This window comes from Paroedura picta, chromosome 3 (assembly GCF_049243985.1).
Source record: "Paroedura picta isolate Pp20150507F chromosome 3, Ppicta_v3.0, whole genome shotgun sequence".
In the NCBI taxonomy this organism is placed as follows: Eukaryota; Metazoa; Chordata; class Lepidosauria; order Squamata; family Gekkonidae; genus Paroedura; species Paroedura picta.
In genome coordinates, this window is record NC_135371.1 from 145027545 (window position 1) to 145047817 (window position 20273).

The window sequence follows — 20273 nt, forward strand, 5'->3', positions numbered from 1 at the left end:
ATATCTTCACATAGTAATACATTAATGTGAGAAGGGGAGGGAAGGTAGCATGGTATAGCCCAGTGGTCCCCAGCCCCCGGTCTGCGGACCGTAGATCAGTCGGTACCAGGCTGCAGCTTCTCCTCGCCCTCCTCCCCAGCTGCTCCCTCGGGGGTTGCCCTGCCACTCTGCCGCTGGCTCACCTTTGGTGCTCTCTGGCGGCCGCCACGGCTGGGGATCCCCCTCAGCGTGGCACTGAGCAGCTGCTGCTGGCAGCACCCCCCAGCAGGCGGCAGGAAGCCAGGGGCACCGGTGGGAAAGCAAGTGGAGCAGGGGCTCAGGTGGCGGCGTCCCTTGGCAAAAGACTACCCCCCCCAGGCCTCAGTAAAGGGACCGCCTATCTTGAGGGACCGCCTATCTCCTTATGCCCCCCGCAGGGCACTTCGCTCTGCGGGTAAGAATCTGCTGATGATCCCAGGACCCCGGGAGGCACGCCTGGCCTCGACAAGGGCCAGGGCCTTTTCGGTCCTGGCCCCTACCTGGTGGAATGAGCTCCCTGAAGAGCTGCGGGCCCTGTCGGAGCTCTCTGAGTTCCGCAGAGCCTGCAAAACGGAGCTCTTCCGCCAGGCGTTTGTCTAAGGCCGGGTGATGGCCCGGGGCTAAGATCGGACCCCTCTCCCCGGAGGGGGGAGGCCAGTACTAAACTGACCTGGTTCCCCAGAGTGTTCCATCCTATGCCCAATTATCCTCCGTTCCCTTCTGCTCATCCAGTGGGCCTGTACGGGAATAGTTTTAATCGCCATCATTGTGACTTAGTCATTGTTTTAATGGGGTTTTAATGGGGTTTTAATGGGGAATTTTAATGGTTAATATATTGTATTTGTATTAAAATGTTGTGAACCGCCGCGAGCCGGTTTCCGAGAGCGGCGGTCATACAAATCAAATAAATAATAATAATAATAATAATAAAATTGTCAAGTGTTGACCGGTCCCCAGTGATAAAAAGGTTGGGGACCATTGGTATAGCCCAATCTCATCAAATCTTGGAAGCTACGCAGAGTCAGATGGGAGACTACCAAAGACTTAGCAGAGGAAGGCAATGGCAAACCGCCTCTGTTTTGACACTTGCCTTGAAAATCCTATGGGGTCAACATAAAATGGCTGCAAGTTGATGACACTTTATGCACACAGTGTGAGACGCTCTTCACACGCATAATCAGTCACAATATTATTACTCCATAAGAATGCTTCAAAAAGCTGATATGTACTCATTTTCACAGCTCCAAGAGTACAAAATTATATCTGTAGTTCTCATTTGATTAAGCCTAAATTTTGAATACTTGTGGTTTTTCTTTTAGAGCTTTGTATACTTTTGTCTTCCCTTTTTCATCATCTCCCCCAAATGACTAGTCCCCTAATTGTTAATTAATAATTTATCATCATTTTTGCTGTTCCTTTGAAAATGCAAGCATCAAGTCTTCCATTAACTTCATACAGTATCGAAGAAGTGCAGCCACTATATTTTGCATGTGATGGAGAAGTACATAAGATGCTTGGCTTGGCATGTAAAGAACAACCCCAGAGGAGGAGGATCAGTCTCTGTCTTTCTGACTTAATTCAAACAGCATACTCAAACTTTAGTTTGCACTAACTGTGGTGCAATATTTCGGCTTCTAACTATTGAGACAAATCAGAAATGCTTGTCTGCTTTAATTTGAGCAGTCTTCTGCAGGTGCCACCCTTCAAATGGGCAAAATCAACAACTACTTGTCAATGTGTATTCTGTGTTGTGGCCTCTGCCATATAGAGTGGCCTGCCTGATGAGGTTAAGAACAGACACACTCTCTTGGTTTTACATAAACAATCCAAAACTAAATTATTCAGGGGAGTGTTTTATATAGGTAATAGGACTATACTTTAATGAAATGCTTCAGAATAGGCTTTCTCAACCAGGGTTCCATGAAACCCTGGAGTTTCTTGATGCTCTGGAAGGGTTTCCCAAATTGGTGGCTTAATTTATTTTTTATATATTTGCAAAATGTGTTAAACAATGATTGGGTTATATGACCATATATGCTTATGTTGACCTACCCCACCCTCCTAAAATGACCAATGATGGACCCATAGGGGGTGGGATGGGGAAGGACCCCCAACTGATATGTAGTATAAATGAATTGTGCTACACAAGTAACAGCGGGGTTCCCTTCCCACAGATAGTTGGAACTTAGGCAACAACTGAAAACTTCACTTTGCTGAAAACTTTTACTAGTATTATCCTGAAATTAAATGTTCATGTCACTGCATTGTTTCTGGATGCAAGTATTCCACTTCAGAATTCTGGACATAGTAGCTAATTCCTTCTTCACTTTTTCTTCTCTAGCGGTCCTTTTTTGCACTACCCAAAAGGTAATGGTGCCCAATCTCAGAGCAGTGCATTTGGACCGTCATTTCATTCTGGTGACTGTCACTCCAGGCACAATAGATTGATGCTACTCCCAATCATTCCACTCTCAGGGCAGGAATACTACTCCCGTGGACTGTCATTCTTCTCTTGTTGTTGTTAGGTGCAAAGTCGTGTCCGACCCATCGCAACCCCATGGACAATGATCCTCCAGGCCTTCCTGTCCTCTGCCATTCCCCGGAGTCCATTTAAGTTTGCACCTACTGCTTCAGTGACTCTATCCAGCCACCTCATTCTCTGTGGTCCCCTTCTTTTGCCTTTGATCGCTTCCAGCATTAGGCTCTTCTCCAGGGAGTCCTTCCTTCTCATGAGATGGCCAAAGTATTTGAGTTTCATCTTCAGGATCTGGCCTTCTAAGGAGCAGTCAGGGCTGATCTCCTCTAGGACTGACCGGTTTGTTCGCCTTGCAGTCCAAGGGACTCGCAAGAGTCTTCTCCAGCACCAGAGTTCAAAAGCCTCAATTCTTTAACGCTCAGCCTTCCTTATGGTCCAACTTTTGCAGCCATACATTGCAATTGGGAATATCATAGCCTTGACTAAATGCACTTTTGTTGGCAGGGTGATATCTCTGCTTTTTAGGATGCTGTCTAGATTTGCCATAGCTTTCCTCCCCAGGAGCAAGCGTCTTTTAATTTCTTTGCTGCAGTCCCCATCTGCAGTGATCTTGGAGCCCAGGAAAATAAAATCTGTCACTATCTCCATTTCTTCCCCATCTATTTGCCAGGAATTGAGAGGGCCGGATGCCATGATCTTTGTTTTCTTGATGTTGAGTTTCAAGCCAACCTTTGCACTCTCCTCCTTCACCCGCATCAACAGGCTCTTTAGTTCCTCTTCACTTTCTGCCATTAGAGTGGTATCATCTGCATATCTGAGGTTGTTGATATTTCTCCCTGCAATCTTGATCCCAATTTGTGACTCCTCTAATCCCGCCTTTCTCATGATGTGCTACACATACAAGTTAAATAGGCAAGGCCTTGCTGAACACCTTTCTCAATTTTGAACCAATCTCTAGGGGCTATCATTTCAGTACCAGAGCAGTGATTCCAGTCCCCAAGAATGTCATCCACTCTGGAGTCAGTTACTCCAGTGTCAGAACACTTAAGTCACTCCCATCTTTAATGGCTGTAATTCCAGTCCAAAAACATTAACATCTCTTCTAGGAACCATTTTATAATGCTGGGGGCTGTCATTTTAGTACTAGAGCTGGGATACTTTAATTGATAATGTGGAGCTTAATAAAATTAAGTAGGGATTTCTCAGGGATAAATCCTGCCTTTTATAAGGTTCTCCACATTATTATGAGAAAGTTAATAGAAAGTGGGGTGGATAAGGTCACAATTAAATGGATTTGTAATTGGCTGGCTGATAGATCCCACTGGATGCTCATCAATGATTCATCTTCATCTTGGAGGGAGGTTACTCAGCTGTGTATTGTGCAGGGTTCTGTGCTGGGGCTGGTATTGTTTAGCATTTCATTTGGTTTGGATGAGGCAATAGAATGTATATTGATCAGTTTTGCGGATGACATTCAATTGGGTGTGGTTGCAGAAAGGACTACTATTCAAGGAGATCTGTGTAATTGGAAAACTGGGCCATAATTTAAAAAATGAATTTTAGTAGGGAGAAGTGTAAAGAATTTACTTGTTTTTTCAAAAAGATACTTTTTCCCAAGGATAGATATATTTTTCTTTCTATGAATCAGCTTATTTAATAAGATTAAAAGATCTACATTCTGTTGCAGGGTTCAGTCAGATTATGTTTTTTTTCACCACTGTGTAATGATATTTACAAAATGCATGCAAAAATCCCTACACATAGAGGATTTTAGAAGGAATTCAGTGATCCTTAATGAGACCATCAATAAGTGCCATAGCATCCACCAGTGTGTTTCCTGCACTCACTTGCTTGCCTGCTTCTTAAACTCTTTCACTCTCTTGAGAGCCAACTTAGTGTAATGGTTAAAAGTGGTAGCCTACAGCCTTGAAAGTTGAGTTTGATTCCCCACTCCTCCATATGCAGTCAGCTGTGTGATCCTGGATGAGTCACAGTTCTCTCAGAGCTCTCTCAGCCTCACCTAACTCATACGGTATCTATTGTGGAAAGAGGAAGGATAGGCAGTTGTAAGCTGCTTTGAGACTCCATTGGGTAGGTACAAAAAAACAGCTCTTCTCTCTTTTTAAGTTTGCTTTTTCTTTTTATTCACTGTCCCTCTACCCCATAATGTTTATGGAGCTGGCTTCAAGGTATGCTAAAGATGATCAAAGAGGAGAGAGGCTGAGATAGTGACTGGCAGAATGGGGGAGGGAAGAGCAGAATTCTACCCACCTCCTTGCAGTGGAAGCAGGTTAAAAGCTAATGGAGCTGCACTGCACTCTTGGGTACTCATTGTCCCCATTAAGGCTGTGTGTGTGCTTGAAACTTCTTTGCTATAGCCTGCTTACGGGAACAAAGACATAAGTCCCATAAAGCTGTACAGCGATAAGTGATGTCACAACAATTTAGCTTAACTAGACAAAAAGCTTAGGCATGTACGCTATTACCTGACATTTTTCTTTGTCCCTTCAAAAGAAAAAAACAAAACCTCCCATCCCCCCCCCCCCCCCGGAATATTTCATTTAAAGTAAACTTTATTTTAAAATATACATGGTGAAAGGGACTGGGAAAATGTCCCAAGTATAAGTTCAAATATATTTAAATGGCAGATTTTACACACACTCACATTCACAAGCTAAAATTCTGAAGTGCTCCATGGTGCCCATTTTGCAATGCTAGCTACTATCCTCTTTAAAAATCCCCAGGACCTTCAAAATCAATGTTACACGACCCCTTTAATATAAAACAGATTCCAGCTGGATTTCCATGTACATCCAAAGGTGTTCAAGGGACATAGATGGCTATCATGGTGAGAGGCTGATTTGTACAGATTCTACTGGTCATCATACCAAGCAGTCCTGGTCCTGTCAGCTGCCTGGATGTAATATCACCAGCTGGGGAGAGGGGGAGCTAATCAGAGGTCTTTGAAGAAAGAGAATACTATAAATATAGGTTCTTTTAAAAGCCACATACAGTATGCATAAATACAGATGTGGATGCAACACACACAAAAAGCTTCTGCATAATTAAGATAACTCTTCTTATCTTGCTTATCATATATAATTCATATGCACCTGTTGATTGGTTCATTTGCAGTTGTGTTGATTAGCTCATATTTACATAAGAACCACATTTATCTAGATAGTAATTTCATTATCATGATAGAAGAGACATAGGACTGATATTTTTCTATAAATATCTAGACTGGACTATCTAGACTGGCAAATAAAGTTGAATGTTGGTAATATCTCAACTTCCCATATAGGCTAATGGTACCTGAACATATTGAGAATGAGATGGGAAAAAATCTTGGGGTCATAGTAGACAATGCAATGAAATTATCAACTCAGCGTCTTACAGCAGTGGAAAAGGCAAACACTATGTTAGGGATTATTAGGAAAGGAAAACAAAACAGTTGGTATCATAATGCCCCTGTACAGATCTGTGGTACAGCCTCATTTGGAATACTTTGTACAGTTCTGGCCACCATAGCTCAAAAATGACATTACCGAGCTGAAAAAAGAACAGAAGAGGGAAACTAATATGATTAAGGGGCTGAAGAATCTTTATTATGAGGAAAGGTTGAAGAGTCTGGACTTTTTCCGTTTAGAAAAGAGACAACTAAGACATGATAGAGGTTTATAAAATTATGCCATGGACCCTCAATGCCAGGGCATGACTGACAATATCAAGGCAACAGTCGGCTCCAAGGTGATAGTGATTGGCATAATGGATATGTTTTGTCTTTTTGTTCAATTATTTACTGACGGTTCCAAAGGTGATTGGATTGTAGTCAATTTTTTGGTCATTTGAGGTACTGAGGAGATCAGTACTGAGTTTACCAGGAGGCCCTAGATCTTTTTTCTCCAACTGGGCATTTCTCATAATTTGGGTTTGTGGCATTTAAGGTTTTTTTCCATAGATCCACTTTTAGGCTGGTGGCCCTTCCTTACCTAGTGTTAGGAGTGAATTGGCAACAAGCCTGGCATGAGGTAGTGTTATGACCTTCAGCCAAACATAACAAGCATGATTTGTGTTCAGCATTCTATGACATCTTGACTTTGCATTCTTTTTAAAGTGCTACTCTCCCTGTATGTATTAGAAGCAATCTTGTCAGTTACATTCATGGATGTTGAATAACAAAGCTTGTTGATTTATGTTCTCTCCTTATGGTGGCAAGGAGACAACTGAAGAAAGTGTGCTCACCCCTCCCCATCATGTGATTGTTTCCCAGATTTTCTGTCACAAAGCTGTAATGGTTTTGTTTAGTACTCATCTCAGCATACTAGAGTATGCAAACCTCCAAAAAAAGGCCTGGTTATCCCAAAGTTGTAATGTGAAAATTGAAACTTGTGGTTCCATTTTAAATGTGCACTCAAGAGGGGTAGCCACATGTGTAGGATCCTAGGATTAAGCTATATCAGTATAGTATAATCATAAAATCCCAGTCAAATCAGCATAATGTTATGTAGTTATTCAGTGTTTTAAGTCTTAAGAAAGATTAGTGTGAACAACTATTTTCCCTGGAAAAACATCTTATGCAATTAACTGGTGGCTTGCTTCTTCCTTGATGGGTGATTTTTTTCAACAGTATATCAGGAATTCTATATCATACACTCTATTCCTCCTTTTTTCAGGACCCCAGAAGCAAGCACAAGTTCAAAATCCACACATATGGAAGCCCCACATTTTGTGACCATTGTGGGTCATTACTTTATGGACTTATACATCAAGGGATGAAATGTGACAGTAAGTAAGTTTTTCAAATGTTTTTAAAACAAATTTCTAAAGATCCGTAAAAACCATTAGTCAGTGACCTTTCCTGTGGCAGTAAAATATTTTTACTTACTATTTATTACAGGCATTATTTTCCATTTAAAGTGAATTAAGTGAACACATCTAATAGTGTAACTTAATTGTACCTCTTCTAGCACAGGATTTGGTATAGAAATATGTTAGTGGAAAATTACTAGAAAACAGAACTACCATGCCAAATCAACAGTTGAGCTTGAAACCTTGTGGTAAAACCCATACAATTTTTAAAGTAAATATAATTTGTGGGCTCCCCGTGGTCTTCTGTATTTCCTGTTTAGACATTGTTACATTTTATTACTTCTCAGCTTCAATCACATCCAAACACATTATCATGGGCATCTGGACTCTGTGTCATGTTATTTGTTTGTTTGCTTATTTATAGATTTATATACCGCCACTCCCCGAATGGTCTCATGGCAGTTTACACAGTAAAACATTAAAATACAATAAAACCCCAATAAAATCTTCCCAAATTACAACATCAAAGGAAGCAGTGGTCACATCCTCTTAACCCAATCCTATCCCACCTTGTTGAGCCAGCAGCCAACTTCTCTTTCCATGAGAGATCTAATAGATCATGGGGGGGGGGTGGAGTAGAGGGACTCTGCCCTGGCCTCAACCATACGCCTAGCAGAAGAGCTCCATCTTGCAGGCCCTGCGGAAAGTTGACAACTCTGGCAGGACCCTCAGCTCTTCCAGGATCTCATTCCATCAGATTGGGGACAGGACCCAAAAGGCCCTGGGCTGGGTCAAGGCTAGGGGAACATCTCAGGGGCCCGGGACAACCAGTAAATTCATACCTGCAGAGCGAAGGGCTCTGCAGCGGGCATAAGCAATTAAGTGGCCCCGCAGATAGGTGGGACCCAGGCCACATATAGCCTTAAAGGTTAACGTATGACATGGTATGGCATGAAGGTAATATGGCAGAGCAACCATACACATTTGGCAATCTCCAAAAACATGATTTTTCAGTGGGCACTCCAAGGAGGTAGGCAGTATTAGAGAATCTGTAAATGCAGAGTCTCTTATAGAAAATACTTATAGAAGAGTAGGTAAATGAAACATTGTTTTTCTGTATATGTGATTTAGAAAGCCCACTTTAGCAGTACAGCAATTGGTAAAAATGCAGTACACAGAAACGTACCAGGGAAACCTGCTCTGAATGTTTATATACAGGTTATATACAATAATAATATTAAATAACAGGACTTTTTGGTTGACATTTTGATTCGTTAACATCTTTATGCACATCACTACATCATAGTTTTTAATATATTTTTCACATATGTGTAAGCTACTGAGTTTTTTTGTACACTGTACAATTTTAATCTCATCATCTTTGACTTTGTTAATATTGGCATTATCAATTTTATTGTTTTATTTCCTTTCACTGAACAGAGCACATGTCAGCTGTTATGATGACTTTTCCATACTCTGGAGAATTTTAGTCTCTTCTTTATCACAAGTGTTAACATTGTCAATTGTGTTCTTTTTGCCTTTATGTTATTTTTTCCTTGCCCTTTCTGAGAATCTCCTGCACAGTTCTTTATCAATTTGAATTTTATCACAATTTGCATGGAATTATGTCCTCAGTCCAGAAATTCCATTTCATCTTTTGTTGCCACGAGAGTCTTTCCTTTTGGCTTTGTCAAGTGGTTTTTCTTGGGCCTTGAGTCCAACCATATTTTGCACATGGATTATAAATTAAATAAACAATAAATTTTAATTTCTTCTTTGATGTCTTCTTTTTAAACAGAAAGCACCAGAGGTTTCAAATTTCAGCAAAGGTGTGCTTAGAAAGGGCTATTCAACGCTTTCATTCGGGCAGGCTTTTTTTTTTTTTTTTTTGCACAAAATAATTTCCAACCAATTGACTTTTTGGTGTTCAGTTACAAATAGTCAGGTGCAAAGAACTTTTTACATAGCTAATGAATAAAACTACTTTCATGTGGGTCCTCTGGACCAGTGGTTCCCAACCTGCGGGCCGCAGCCCGACACCGGGCCGCAAAAGCCATGGCGCCGGGCCGCGGCTCCCTCTCCCCGCCCCCGCCCGCAGTAAAAAACTTGCCAGGCTGCAAGCTCGCAGCCCGGGAAGCTTCTTACTGCGGGAGGGCGGGGAGAGGGAATCAGGGCCACGCCTACGCACTGCGCATGCAGAAAGGTTGGGGACCACTGCTGTGGACTATGAGATATGAGATGGATGGACCTGCCCCTTACCGTAAGTTACAATGGGAAGCTACTGCATTCCTTGGGATCTAAGCTATTGCCAGTACAAAGGATTCTTAATTGTTTCTTTTCTGATCTGCAGCCTGTGATATGAATGTTCACAAACAATGTGTAATAAATGTCCCAAGTCTTTGTGGCATGGATCACACAGAAAAAAGAGGGAGGATCTATTTGAAGGCTAAAGTTATTGATGACAAGCTAGAAGTCACCGGTAAGTAAGATGCCTAGAAGCAGCAAGTCTTGTTTAGGACATCTTCTTGGCTTTGTAATACAACTGTTTCATTTGTATTGAGTAACTTATGTCAGTTCAGATGGTATATCTGGCAAAGGCAAGCCTAACAATAGCAGGTGTATATGTTAATAAGTAAACACAACACAGAAGTGTTGTATTGGCTGTGAGCAACATCATTTTATGTGATACTAATATCTTTTCATGTGTTTAAATCTTATTGGTTAAAAGCATTAAAAATGAAGATCAGAAATGGAATACTCCTGTACCCCCACCTATCTAAATGCCACCTACGAAGCAACCCTTTCATCCTTCAACTCTAATATTCACTGTTTGCTTGGACTGGGGCATTTGCAGACCACTTTTATATATGGTTGTTCACAATGAAAAGCCAAACTTAGGAAAGAGGAGCAATGTACTCCTATTCCTGATTTTTTGTGTTGTGACTGTACCTTAATTTCCTTGGTATTAATTGATTTTACTCATCCTTTTTTGCTTTGTGAAGACTATCCTGGTGGTTATTTTGAAATTTATGAGTCATCTGCTACTATTATTTTTAAAAAGCTAGTTTAAGACTTTCATGCATTGTCTGTGTAATATGCAATACTACATTACTTGTATGCAGTTTCTTATATGAAAATGTGAAGAAATACTTGGTCTCAGAATATATGAGAGTTGTATGTTGCAACCCTAATTGAAGCAGCCATGTTTCAGCTGCTGTTATGCAAAAGAAAGCTGCAAGTTAACTAGGAAAAATATGTATGAGCAGGTTCACTGAGGTCTTCAAAGCACCAATAAAGTTATGGGATATCATTTCTCCTTTTGTCTTGCAATGCAGAGATAAGTATTCAGACCTCGTTCTGTGGATTGAAAGGTTTAAAGGTCTATTTAATATAGTCAAACTGATTATGTTTTTACAGTCAATAAATAATTTGCATTAAAAGATGTGGATGCTTCAGGGTATAGAATCAAGGACTAATGTTTTAATAACACTGGTTTGGAAACAGCAAACTAGAGCAGAAAAGCACTAATGGTCTGGGATATTCCCCCTTCCCCTCTCCACAAATCCATTTCTGATCCTGGAAATGTTTACTTCTGGGTTCAAGGAAACTTATATGTACTAAGTAGGTAGGGGGAAGGGAATGAGATTGTCCTCTTCCTTGTTGCATGAGTAGGGACCTGTTTATGAAAATGTTGCTTTTAATGTGTATTTAAAAAAAAGACTAAAAAGAGCAATTTCCCCCCCTTCCCTCTCCACACTACTATTGCCTAACCATTACCATATGCCTTTTCCTCAGTCCTGAGAATAAACTTTCCTAGGATTACAAACAGTTCCAAGATGGTGTCTCCCTCCCCACAGGACTTGGAAAGGCTGCAGGCTGCAGGGAACTCACCAGGAGGGGCAGCTCTCATGTGGCAGGGATCTGCAGCCTCCGAGCATCGGAGGGAAGTGGAAGGAGGAGGGGGTGGTCAGGGGTGGGGGATGGAAGGCAGTTGGAGGAGGAGGCACTCAGGGGTGGGACAGCCACCCTGAGTAGGTGTTAAGCACTGCGTGGCACTTTAGCCATGAGACCAGCTCCTCCTCCAAGCCCTTACCCAGAAATATTAAGTGGAACAGATTAGCAAAACTTTAATATGTAGCAAATAGTGAAAAATTTCATTTTGGCCAAACAGTTTTCCTCAGTGGTACAAATAATTAGAATACAATTAATCACAAAATGAAATATATCATGTCTGACCTGAGTCTGAAAAACACAAGGGCAAGACCCTCTTCATTTTTGCAATATGTCAGTACCATCAAATGTCATTTTTAAATTGAAGGTGTTCATAGTACAAAAATCTGTACACTCGGGATCAGAATAACTTGTAACTTTATGGCACGAATGGCCACATGCAGGAAGCAAATTCCACCAAGTTGTTTTGAATACTCCAGATTCTCTGCAGGTCTCAACATTGTAAACAATCAGTGTAATCAAGACCATTATTTCTGGGGAAAAACTGAAATTAAGGATTAGCATTCTGAAAGCTGTATTGAGTCTATTTGTAAATCTCTATACAAACATTATAATTTGAGGTAAAAATGAAATACATATAATTTGTAGAGAAGTTCACATTTATTACATTCCTGAGTTATTAAAAGCAGCTTCTTTTACATGTAACAATGTTTATATTCAAAACATTTAAATATTTATAATTCAACAAGCTTTTTTATTTTGGTTACAGTTTTCCAAATGACATATTGAGGAAGAGTTATTAGTAGTGGGGATAGTTGCCAAATTTATAAGAATCTACTCATCTGCAGATCACAGCTTAGGGATACACATGTATGGCCTTGGCACATATGGGATCTTAAGTCTACACAAGTGCAATCTTGATATGATAGATGGGAAAACATGAAAGAGAAGGAGTGGGTAACTTTGAACTGAACTACATTTGATTTTAATTGAATACAGGGGATACATAAAGCAAAAAAAAGGAAGGCAGATTTCAGAATGTAATAAAATATTAGTCAGGGGATGCACAAAATGCAATCACATACACACACATTTGAGAATGTAATATGAGAGCAAATTAAGAAATTCCTAATGGAAGCAATTCCTCTTAAATCAAATGAGTGCAACTATGAATAATTCAGTAGAATGCATCTGTGAAGGTGTGTCTGATATCTCCAAGGGAGAAGCAGAAAAAAGGAAGGGAGAAGAGGGGTGTTCTTGGGTATGCGAAAAATAATAAGAGGCAGTGAGGAGAAAAGGTGTGCAATGAAATTTTGAAACTGCCAACTGAAACTGGGAAGAGGAAAGAAGAAGCTGTGAAAACAAGGAACAAAAGGAGAAGCAGACTGCTAGCAGAGGTGGATGCAATCACTGGTGAGAGGCTCCAAGCAAGTGGAGAAGAAAGAGTGAGAGGGATAGTGATGTGGAGCAAAGATGGTTGAAAAAGAAAGCAAGAAAGAAGGGCAGATTGGGGCAGGAAAGTCATGAAGATCGATACATTTCTTCATTTGTAAAATGAGTATTGTCAAAAGTTTGATGGTCAAATTTGAGGGCTGAATTCAAAGCCACAGTATTAGAGGAGCAATCTTGGGGTGGAACAAACCTGTCAGTTGTGGAGCAACAGTCCAGGGAAAACTGAACCATAAATTCTGGATCCTTGTTTGGGATGAACACAAATCAGTTCATGAGCCAAAATTCTCACCTCCCCTGAACATTTACCAGAATTTTGCCCAGTTTGGAAGCAGGATCATCTGCCTCTCATCTGATAGGTTTAAACAGCTATGAGCCATTTAAGCCATCCATTTCACTTACTCCTTCCAAATGGAGGGAAGTGAAACAGACCATTGAAATATCACAGATCCGTTTTTCTTCCCCCCTCTTCAAAACAGGAGGGTACAAAATCAATCAGTAAAATGGCTGCCAGCTATTTAAACCTTGCAGCTTAGCACAGGGGTAGTCAAACTGCGGCCTTCCAGATGTCCATGGACTACAATTGCCAGCGAATGCTGGCAAGGGCTCCTGGGAATTGTAGTCCATGGACATCTGGAGGGCCGCAGTTTGACTACCCCTGGCTTAGCAGGTCCATCCACCAGCTGTTAAATGGTTGGCAACTGCTTTAAAGTGGGGGAAAGCAAAATGGACTGCTGAAATGGCTGGCAGCAATTTAAATCCGACAGCTGACAGGCTGCCCCACCAAGCTGTTAGATTTAAATGGCTGGCAGCCATTTCAGCAATCCATTTTGCTTCCCTCCACTTTAAAGCGAGGATCAACAGAATGGACTGGTCCAAACTGGCTGATTCATTTTGGGACTTTTGATTCAGAATTCTCCAAACCCTGGACCAAGCTGATATTTTCTGGTTCATGTCTATCTGTACTCCTTATGTTTTTCAGAGTACTTGAGGGTACTTAAAAAACATTAAACCAACAAAAATGCATTGTTAAAAAAATAGAATAGAAATTCATTTAAAATAATCATTTTTATTAAGATTAGGGTTTACTGTTGATTAATGAACTAATTAGGTTATCAGGTATTGTATTATATTCTTGAGAGGAATGAAGTTTAAGATTATCGTCCCACAAGTGCCGGTCATCCATTTTGATCTTCATTTAGGGAGATTTCATGGAGTCACAAAATGGACCCTTTATTAAGGAGAGTGTAATTTCTCATGGGAGACCTGGTTGCCTCATTATAAAATGACATTTAATTGCACTTAATTTATATGATTGTCTGTTTTGGTTTTTACTGGAGTCTGTCTTAAATTTCGACTGCATATGTATCCACAAGTGCAATCTTGACATAGATGGGAAAATTTGAAAGTGGGCTACTCTGAACTGAACTAGATTTGATTTTACTATATTATATTTTGTTCAATTTTTAATAAACACTTCTTATGATGACAGTAAACCTGGTGATTGTGTATATAGGGATGGATTTTCTACTTTTTCTCTATAATCAGTAAAGTTGATAGAGTAGTAGTAAGAGCAGTTATTGCTCATATTTCCTTTGCTACCTAAATTTAATGAGTGGTATTTTCTCAGATACAGATATAACAAAAAGAGAATATGGTATTTTATAAGTATATGTAGCTTTATTGAGTTGGAATCTCTTCAGTCTGCTTATGCACGGAATGGAACACAATGGAGGTGAAACCCAGAGTATGCGATTATGCACATGGCTACTCCGGAGCCGCTTCTAGTTGCGCCCTGGTCCTGGGAAGCTCTACTTTTTTCCACATCTCGCTAACACGGCTTTTTTGGCAGCATACATTGACTCTGCGCCTGGTTGCCGCCTACAGCATGCATAATTGGTGATTTTAGCCGCCGCCATTCCACCCCGAATGCGGACCTTCCACTCCGTGCATAATGGGCCATAGTAAAGCAGATGTGAAATTTGGACCACCCAATTTCACATTTGCTTTCCTATAACCGTTATGCACTGGAGGTTTCATGCCGGGCTCCAGGCTGGAGTTTTAGTCATGGCAAGTTGCCCCACCTATTCCTGCACCCACACGGGGGAGCATTTGGCCTGGTGCACTTCATCCGCTCCCAATTTGAGCTCCTGCATGGGAGCTGGGTGTCATGAACCTCGATTCATGTCCGTTCAGTTTCGTTTCTTGGAGGCTGGTAAGGTCGAGGGTTGTAAACCTGTAAATCTGTCTTCAGGCTCTAAGACTCCCCTTCTTTCCCAGCGGGAGTTTTCTTCCGTTGCTTTATCAATCTCTCTTTAGTGGCCTTGCTTAGACAGCCTAGTCTCAACAAAGCTGTAATGGTATAGATTAGATTCCGGCCATCTGGCTATCTTGTGAACCCTTGCACCTTAGGTGCCCTCTCACTCTCCCGCCAAAATGCCTTTGGGCCCCTCCCTTATGGAGAGGACCCTATATCTGTTCTGCACTGACTATTACTTATTGTTACTATCAAGATCTTTTGCTTAGGAAGATCTTGGCTCGCTTTAGCATTCTGTGGACTCTGTTCAGTAAAGCTGTCTTTGGATTTCAACTGCCTCTTGGATCTCGGATGTGTCTTTATCACGGACTCTGCAGGCTGGGCTCAGCCTGATTCCTGACACTGGGGCAGTGAAGTTCCCAGTGCATAAATGGTCTATATTAGCGATCCCCAACCTGTGGGCCACGGACCACATGTAGTCCGTCGACTAATTGGAGGTGGGCCACGAAGGACGCCTTCCCCCCCCCCTCTGGCCCTTTACTTCATCCCCCCCGGCCCTTTACAACACACTTCGGGTGTCATTGCAGAGAAACAAGCTCAGGGTTCCCATTGATTTGTCATTGTCATGAGTTAAAATTTCCATTAAAATAAAATGTTCCTTATGGTCATTGTTGTGGCATGTCTGTATCTTATTTTGAAGGGATGTTTAAACATTACCATAGCAATCAGAGAGCGTTAGGGCAGTGGTTGAGAGTAGAGGAGTAAACTACCCCCCCCCCCACTGGGCCTCAGTAAAATTGTCAAGCGTTGAGTGGTCCCCGGTGAGAAAAAGGTTGGGGACCACTGGTCTATATGATGAAAATAAATTAATTAGAATTAATACGTATCCTAGTGTTTTTCTAATACTGCTTCCTTTGTTGTACTTCTTGGGTCAAGCATTTGTACTCACCCTTTCTCTTCAGTTTTGATGTATACTTCTTAGTTTGGTTTGTAAAGGGAAACTCTTACTTCAAAGGGTGATCTAGCTTTGATTCATTTGGGCTGTTCTTTTTATCACTTATAAATATTGCTATCTAGTCACTTCTGGTCATTTCATGCCTTGAAAACCCTATGATGAGAGCTCAAAAATATCCTCAAATGTAAGCATGTGCCATTGGTAATCAAGAGACAGTAATGCTTGGAAAAGTTGAAGGCAGAAAAAAAGAGAGGAAGACCAATATGAGATGGATTGACTCAATCAAGGAAGCCATGGTTCTCAGTTTGCGAGGCCTGAGCAAGTCTACGGCCCATTATGCATGGCCGCCGAAACGGCAATTTCGGGTCACATGGAAAACGCGGAGGGGGAAGACGCGACGCATACCGGTTATACACGGGGCGGGGCGCGACGGCGGCAAAACCCAGAGTAACTGATTATGCACGCGGTGATCCCGGTGCCACTTCTGGTTGCGCCCCGGTCACCCGGAAGCTGCCCTTTCTTCCGCGTTTCACGAACGCAGCTTTATCGGCGGCATGCACCGAAGCTGCAGCCGGTTGCAGCCGGCACCGTGCGTTATCGGTGATTTTAGTCGCCGCCATTCCACCCCGAATGTGCACTAAAACCCCCGTGCATAATGGGTCTATTGCTGACAAGGCATTTTGAAAGGCACTTTTAGAGTTGCCATAAATTGGAAGTGACTTTGCAACACTTAATACACACATAGTCATTGTTCACATGACTTTTCTTGAATCTGTTTTTCTTTGTGAAGCACTTAAAGTAAAATGCTATGTGTATAGTTTACTTAGATTCTAACCCTTAAATTGTTAGGTACACTAGGATGAATGATATATGCAGAGATTACTTCTGTAGGCATAACTCAGTAACAGTGTTTATTCTGCTTGTGTATGATTGCATGCCGCTCTAAAAATGGCTGACAAAGTAAAACCTCGTGATTTGTTGGCCTTTACCAAGTTCCTTTATTTGTTGCAAAGTCGTGTCCAACCCATCGCAACCCCATGGACAATGTTCCTCCAGGCCTTCCTGTCCTCTACCATTCCTGGAGTCCATTTAAGCTCCTTTATTTGGTCATCATTTAATTTTATTTAGTTCTCTTGTGAAGAGTTAATATTGGCAACTTTTGTATTGTTTTGTATTTTATTTTCAGATTCTGTCTTAATTTTGCAAAGCGATTTCCATTAGTTTTTAGTCTGCATTTTACTGACATACACTTGGAGCCAAAAGCGAGGGTTGATGAATGTGAAAGTAATGCTGCTTTTCTTCCAGTTTCTTGGTGGCATTTTTGCTGATCGTAGCACAACTTCATGCTACTTCCATGCTACATAGTGAAGAATTCTGTAGGAGGCTGAATCAGACTTCTACCATGCAAATCATTAGCATTTAACTTTGCCAGATGCCTAAGGCAAGAGGAGGTAGCTATGTTGGTATTTTAATATTCTTGTTGATAGGAATACAATAGGAAACAGGTATAGTGTCACATAATCTTGACTTTTGAGTAGATAATTGCCCCCCCCTGCTTACTTCTGCCCTTTGTATTTTATCCTCCCTCATCTGTTACTGTAAATGTGCAAACTGCACGTTCTCTTCTGTTTCTAATGATGTACTACTTCATGATTGGAGGGGAAGAAAGGCCCTTTCTGCCCATTTTGGATAATGCACTTTCAATGTGCTGGGCCAAAGTCTAAAGAGAGAAGCAGGGACTACTTCTATCATAGTGCATGCTTAATCAAGTGAAACTTATAGAAACACTGCAGCTTGGATCTCTTTGGTTTCTGTAGTTTTACTCTTTACTAGGTTTACAAGTATGGAATATCATAGGACTGAAATGATTCCCCCCAAGTTTGGTTTCTGTAGTTTAAAGACTTTACTAAGTCATGTTGTTCTTAGTGTTGACGATATAATCTAATAAAGTACAAGAACATGAGTACATTAGAATATTAGGGTTATTTGCAATTTGTACTAAAAGGGAAAATGAATCACTCTTCTAGTCCTTGCTGTTTAGAGCACAGATAGGAACTTGTTAATGTCCCGTGGTTGTTATAAAATTATGCTGCAGGAACTATGACCTGGGAATGTAATGAAGAGTCATTACCCCCATGAGACACATTAAAATACAGTTTTTCTAAACAAAGAATAGTAATGTATAAAAGAGTTGCATGGTTTAAAAGCCAGGTTGAAACTGAATGCTGCAAAGAATACATAATTTGTATCACTGATTTTGGTGCTGCTGCAGAATACATACTTTCATGTAATCTGTCTTTCAAGACCTTGTAGAGGGGTACTGAAAAGTTAATGTTGCATATGAAGGACATGCATTAACTAAAGGCACTAGAACCATCACTATTATATTTTGATTTAGGTATATCTTTGGCATCTGTAATAAGTACTGCATAGATTATCCTGTTCCAACCCATCAAGAGATGGAGGGTCACAATTTCCAATGTTGTATGAATCAACATGAGGGAGTAAAGTATGCAGTGGTGCAGGGAGAGGTGGGGAGGGTAAGTATTTATAAGGCTTCAGTTGTGTGCTTAATTTATCTCTTACTGTAGGCTCTTGTGTTGGGAAGGTGCCAGCCTTACTTACATTTCCTATATAATAGTTCTACTAGTGGAAAAGATCTTATACTGTGGGCTTGGATCTTATAAATTCTTTGTTTGTATAGCACTGTTTTGCATTCATGGTAAAGGCAATTCTCCACTGTGGAACAACTTTGCTGCACAGCCAATTCCCACAGTTCTAGGAGCTTCATGAGACCAATGTCTTTAAATGAACTGGAATGCTCTGGTGCCAGAGATCTGCAGTCTTGGACTGCCTTCTCAGCAGAATGAGAACAACTCACATTAATTAGAACTCAGCTTTCCCTCTCTTGACCTAGCTTGGCATTGCTGGAAAGAGTGAATTAATTAATTAATTTGTGTGTCTGTCTGTCTGTCTGTGTGTTTGTTTGTTTGCCTCACCATTCAAGCCAGTCATCACAGGGCCGTGTACAAAACTCAATTAGACGTTATACAGTAACAATAAAACAGCTATTTAATAATTAGAAATTAAAATAATTTAAAACCTCATTCTGATGACACTGAATTTAACCAGTTAGTATTGTCACATTGGGGAGGAGGGGTAGGAAGGGGGAGAGGGGGCCAAATAAGGGAGGTCCTGCCAGATGGCATTGGTGGGTTTCTACACACAACCGTAAGCTTGACAGAAGAGTTCCATCTTGCAGGCTCTGCAGAACTCAGTGAGTTCCATCAAGGTCCTGATTTTATCTTAGACACCAACAGGAGCCAGGGCCAAACATACTTCTTGGAGCCGGGGACCCAGCCTGCTGGCATTGGCTAATCATAACTTTCCCTTAGATACGCAGGGCCCGAACCCCGAATAGCTTTGAACCAGATCCAAAATTCAACTGAAAGCCTGTGCAGTTGTTGAATGACTGGTCTAATGTGGGCTCTCCATTTGTTTTTTCAGATACTTTATTAATACCTTTTAAAATGGAATGCTTGCTACTTTTTTCTTCTTAGTATTCAAGACTTTAATAGTCTTGTAAATAAAGAAGTGTTCTCCTGTGGAAAAAGAGGGAGAGAAAGCCGGGGGGGGGGGGTTCTATTTGAAACAAGTATTTCTGATTTGCTTTTTGAGCTGGTTTTTACTTTAATGTATCAGTTTTAACTGCAAGTTTATAATTGTCAGAGAATACTCCTTCTAAATGTGTCTAATTAAAAATAGAATGCTGTCAAAGAGATTGACAAACCAAGCATAGTTCTTTATAACATATTTTCTTTATGTCATCAACCTTATTGTTTGAGGAAAGAAACACTAGATCAGCTGGGGAAAGGATATCAAAGTGCTAATTACATAGACAGAAATACAAATAGAACAGATTTCATGAAACAAAGTAAGCAAAACAATGACTTCTATCCAGTAGCCATGTTTAACGTGAGTTTCACTAATCATTCATCTTAGAACTCCTCCCTTTCCCCCATCTTTTGTAATTCATTGTTTCCTGCCATGAGTAGCAGAGTATAAATGGTCTTGTATTCAGTCAGTCCCATAGCTTCTGGCTGCCAGTGCTGAGTCCAAGACTTGCAGCTGTACCAAGTTTGCTTAGTTACTACTTTCTCCAAGGAATTGATTTCCTTGAGCCACAGGAAAAGGATTCTGCACCACAGTAATAAATATCTACAAATTGTGCTGTTTCATGCCAAAAGACTATGTGGACAGCAAAAAGCGGATATGGCACAGTATAAAATTATTGGTCAACATCCCTATATTAATTGAAGGTGTGCTGGTTAGCTAATCCAAAGAAATGGGAACAG

General features: G+C 40.9%; 1 protein-coding gene across 1 annotated transcript in view; it reads left to right on the plus strand.

Annotated features, from left to right (window-relative positions):
- PRKCA (protein kinase C alpha) overlaps nucleotides 1-20273 on the plus strand; it is a 212838-nt gene that overhangs the window by 115647 nt on the left and 76918 nt on the right. The window contains exons 4-5 of the mRNA XM_077328390.1: nucleotides 7171-7282; nucleotides 9657-9785. Coding sequence (XP_077184505.1) covers nucleotides 7171-7282; nucleotides 9657-9785 — 241 coding nt within the window. The remainder of the gene's footprint in view (nucleotides 1-7170; nucleotides 7283-9656; nucleotides 9786-20273) is intronic.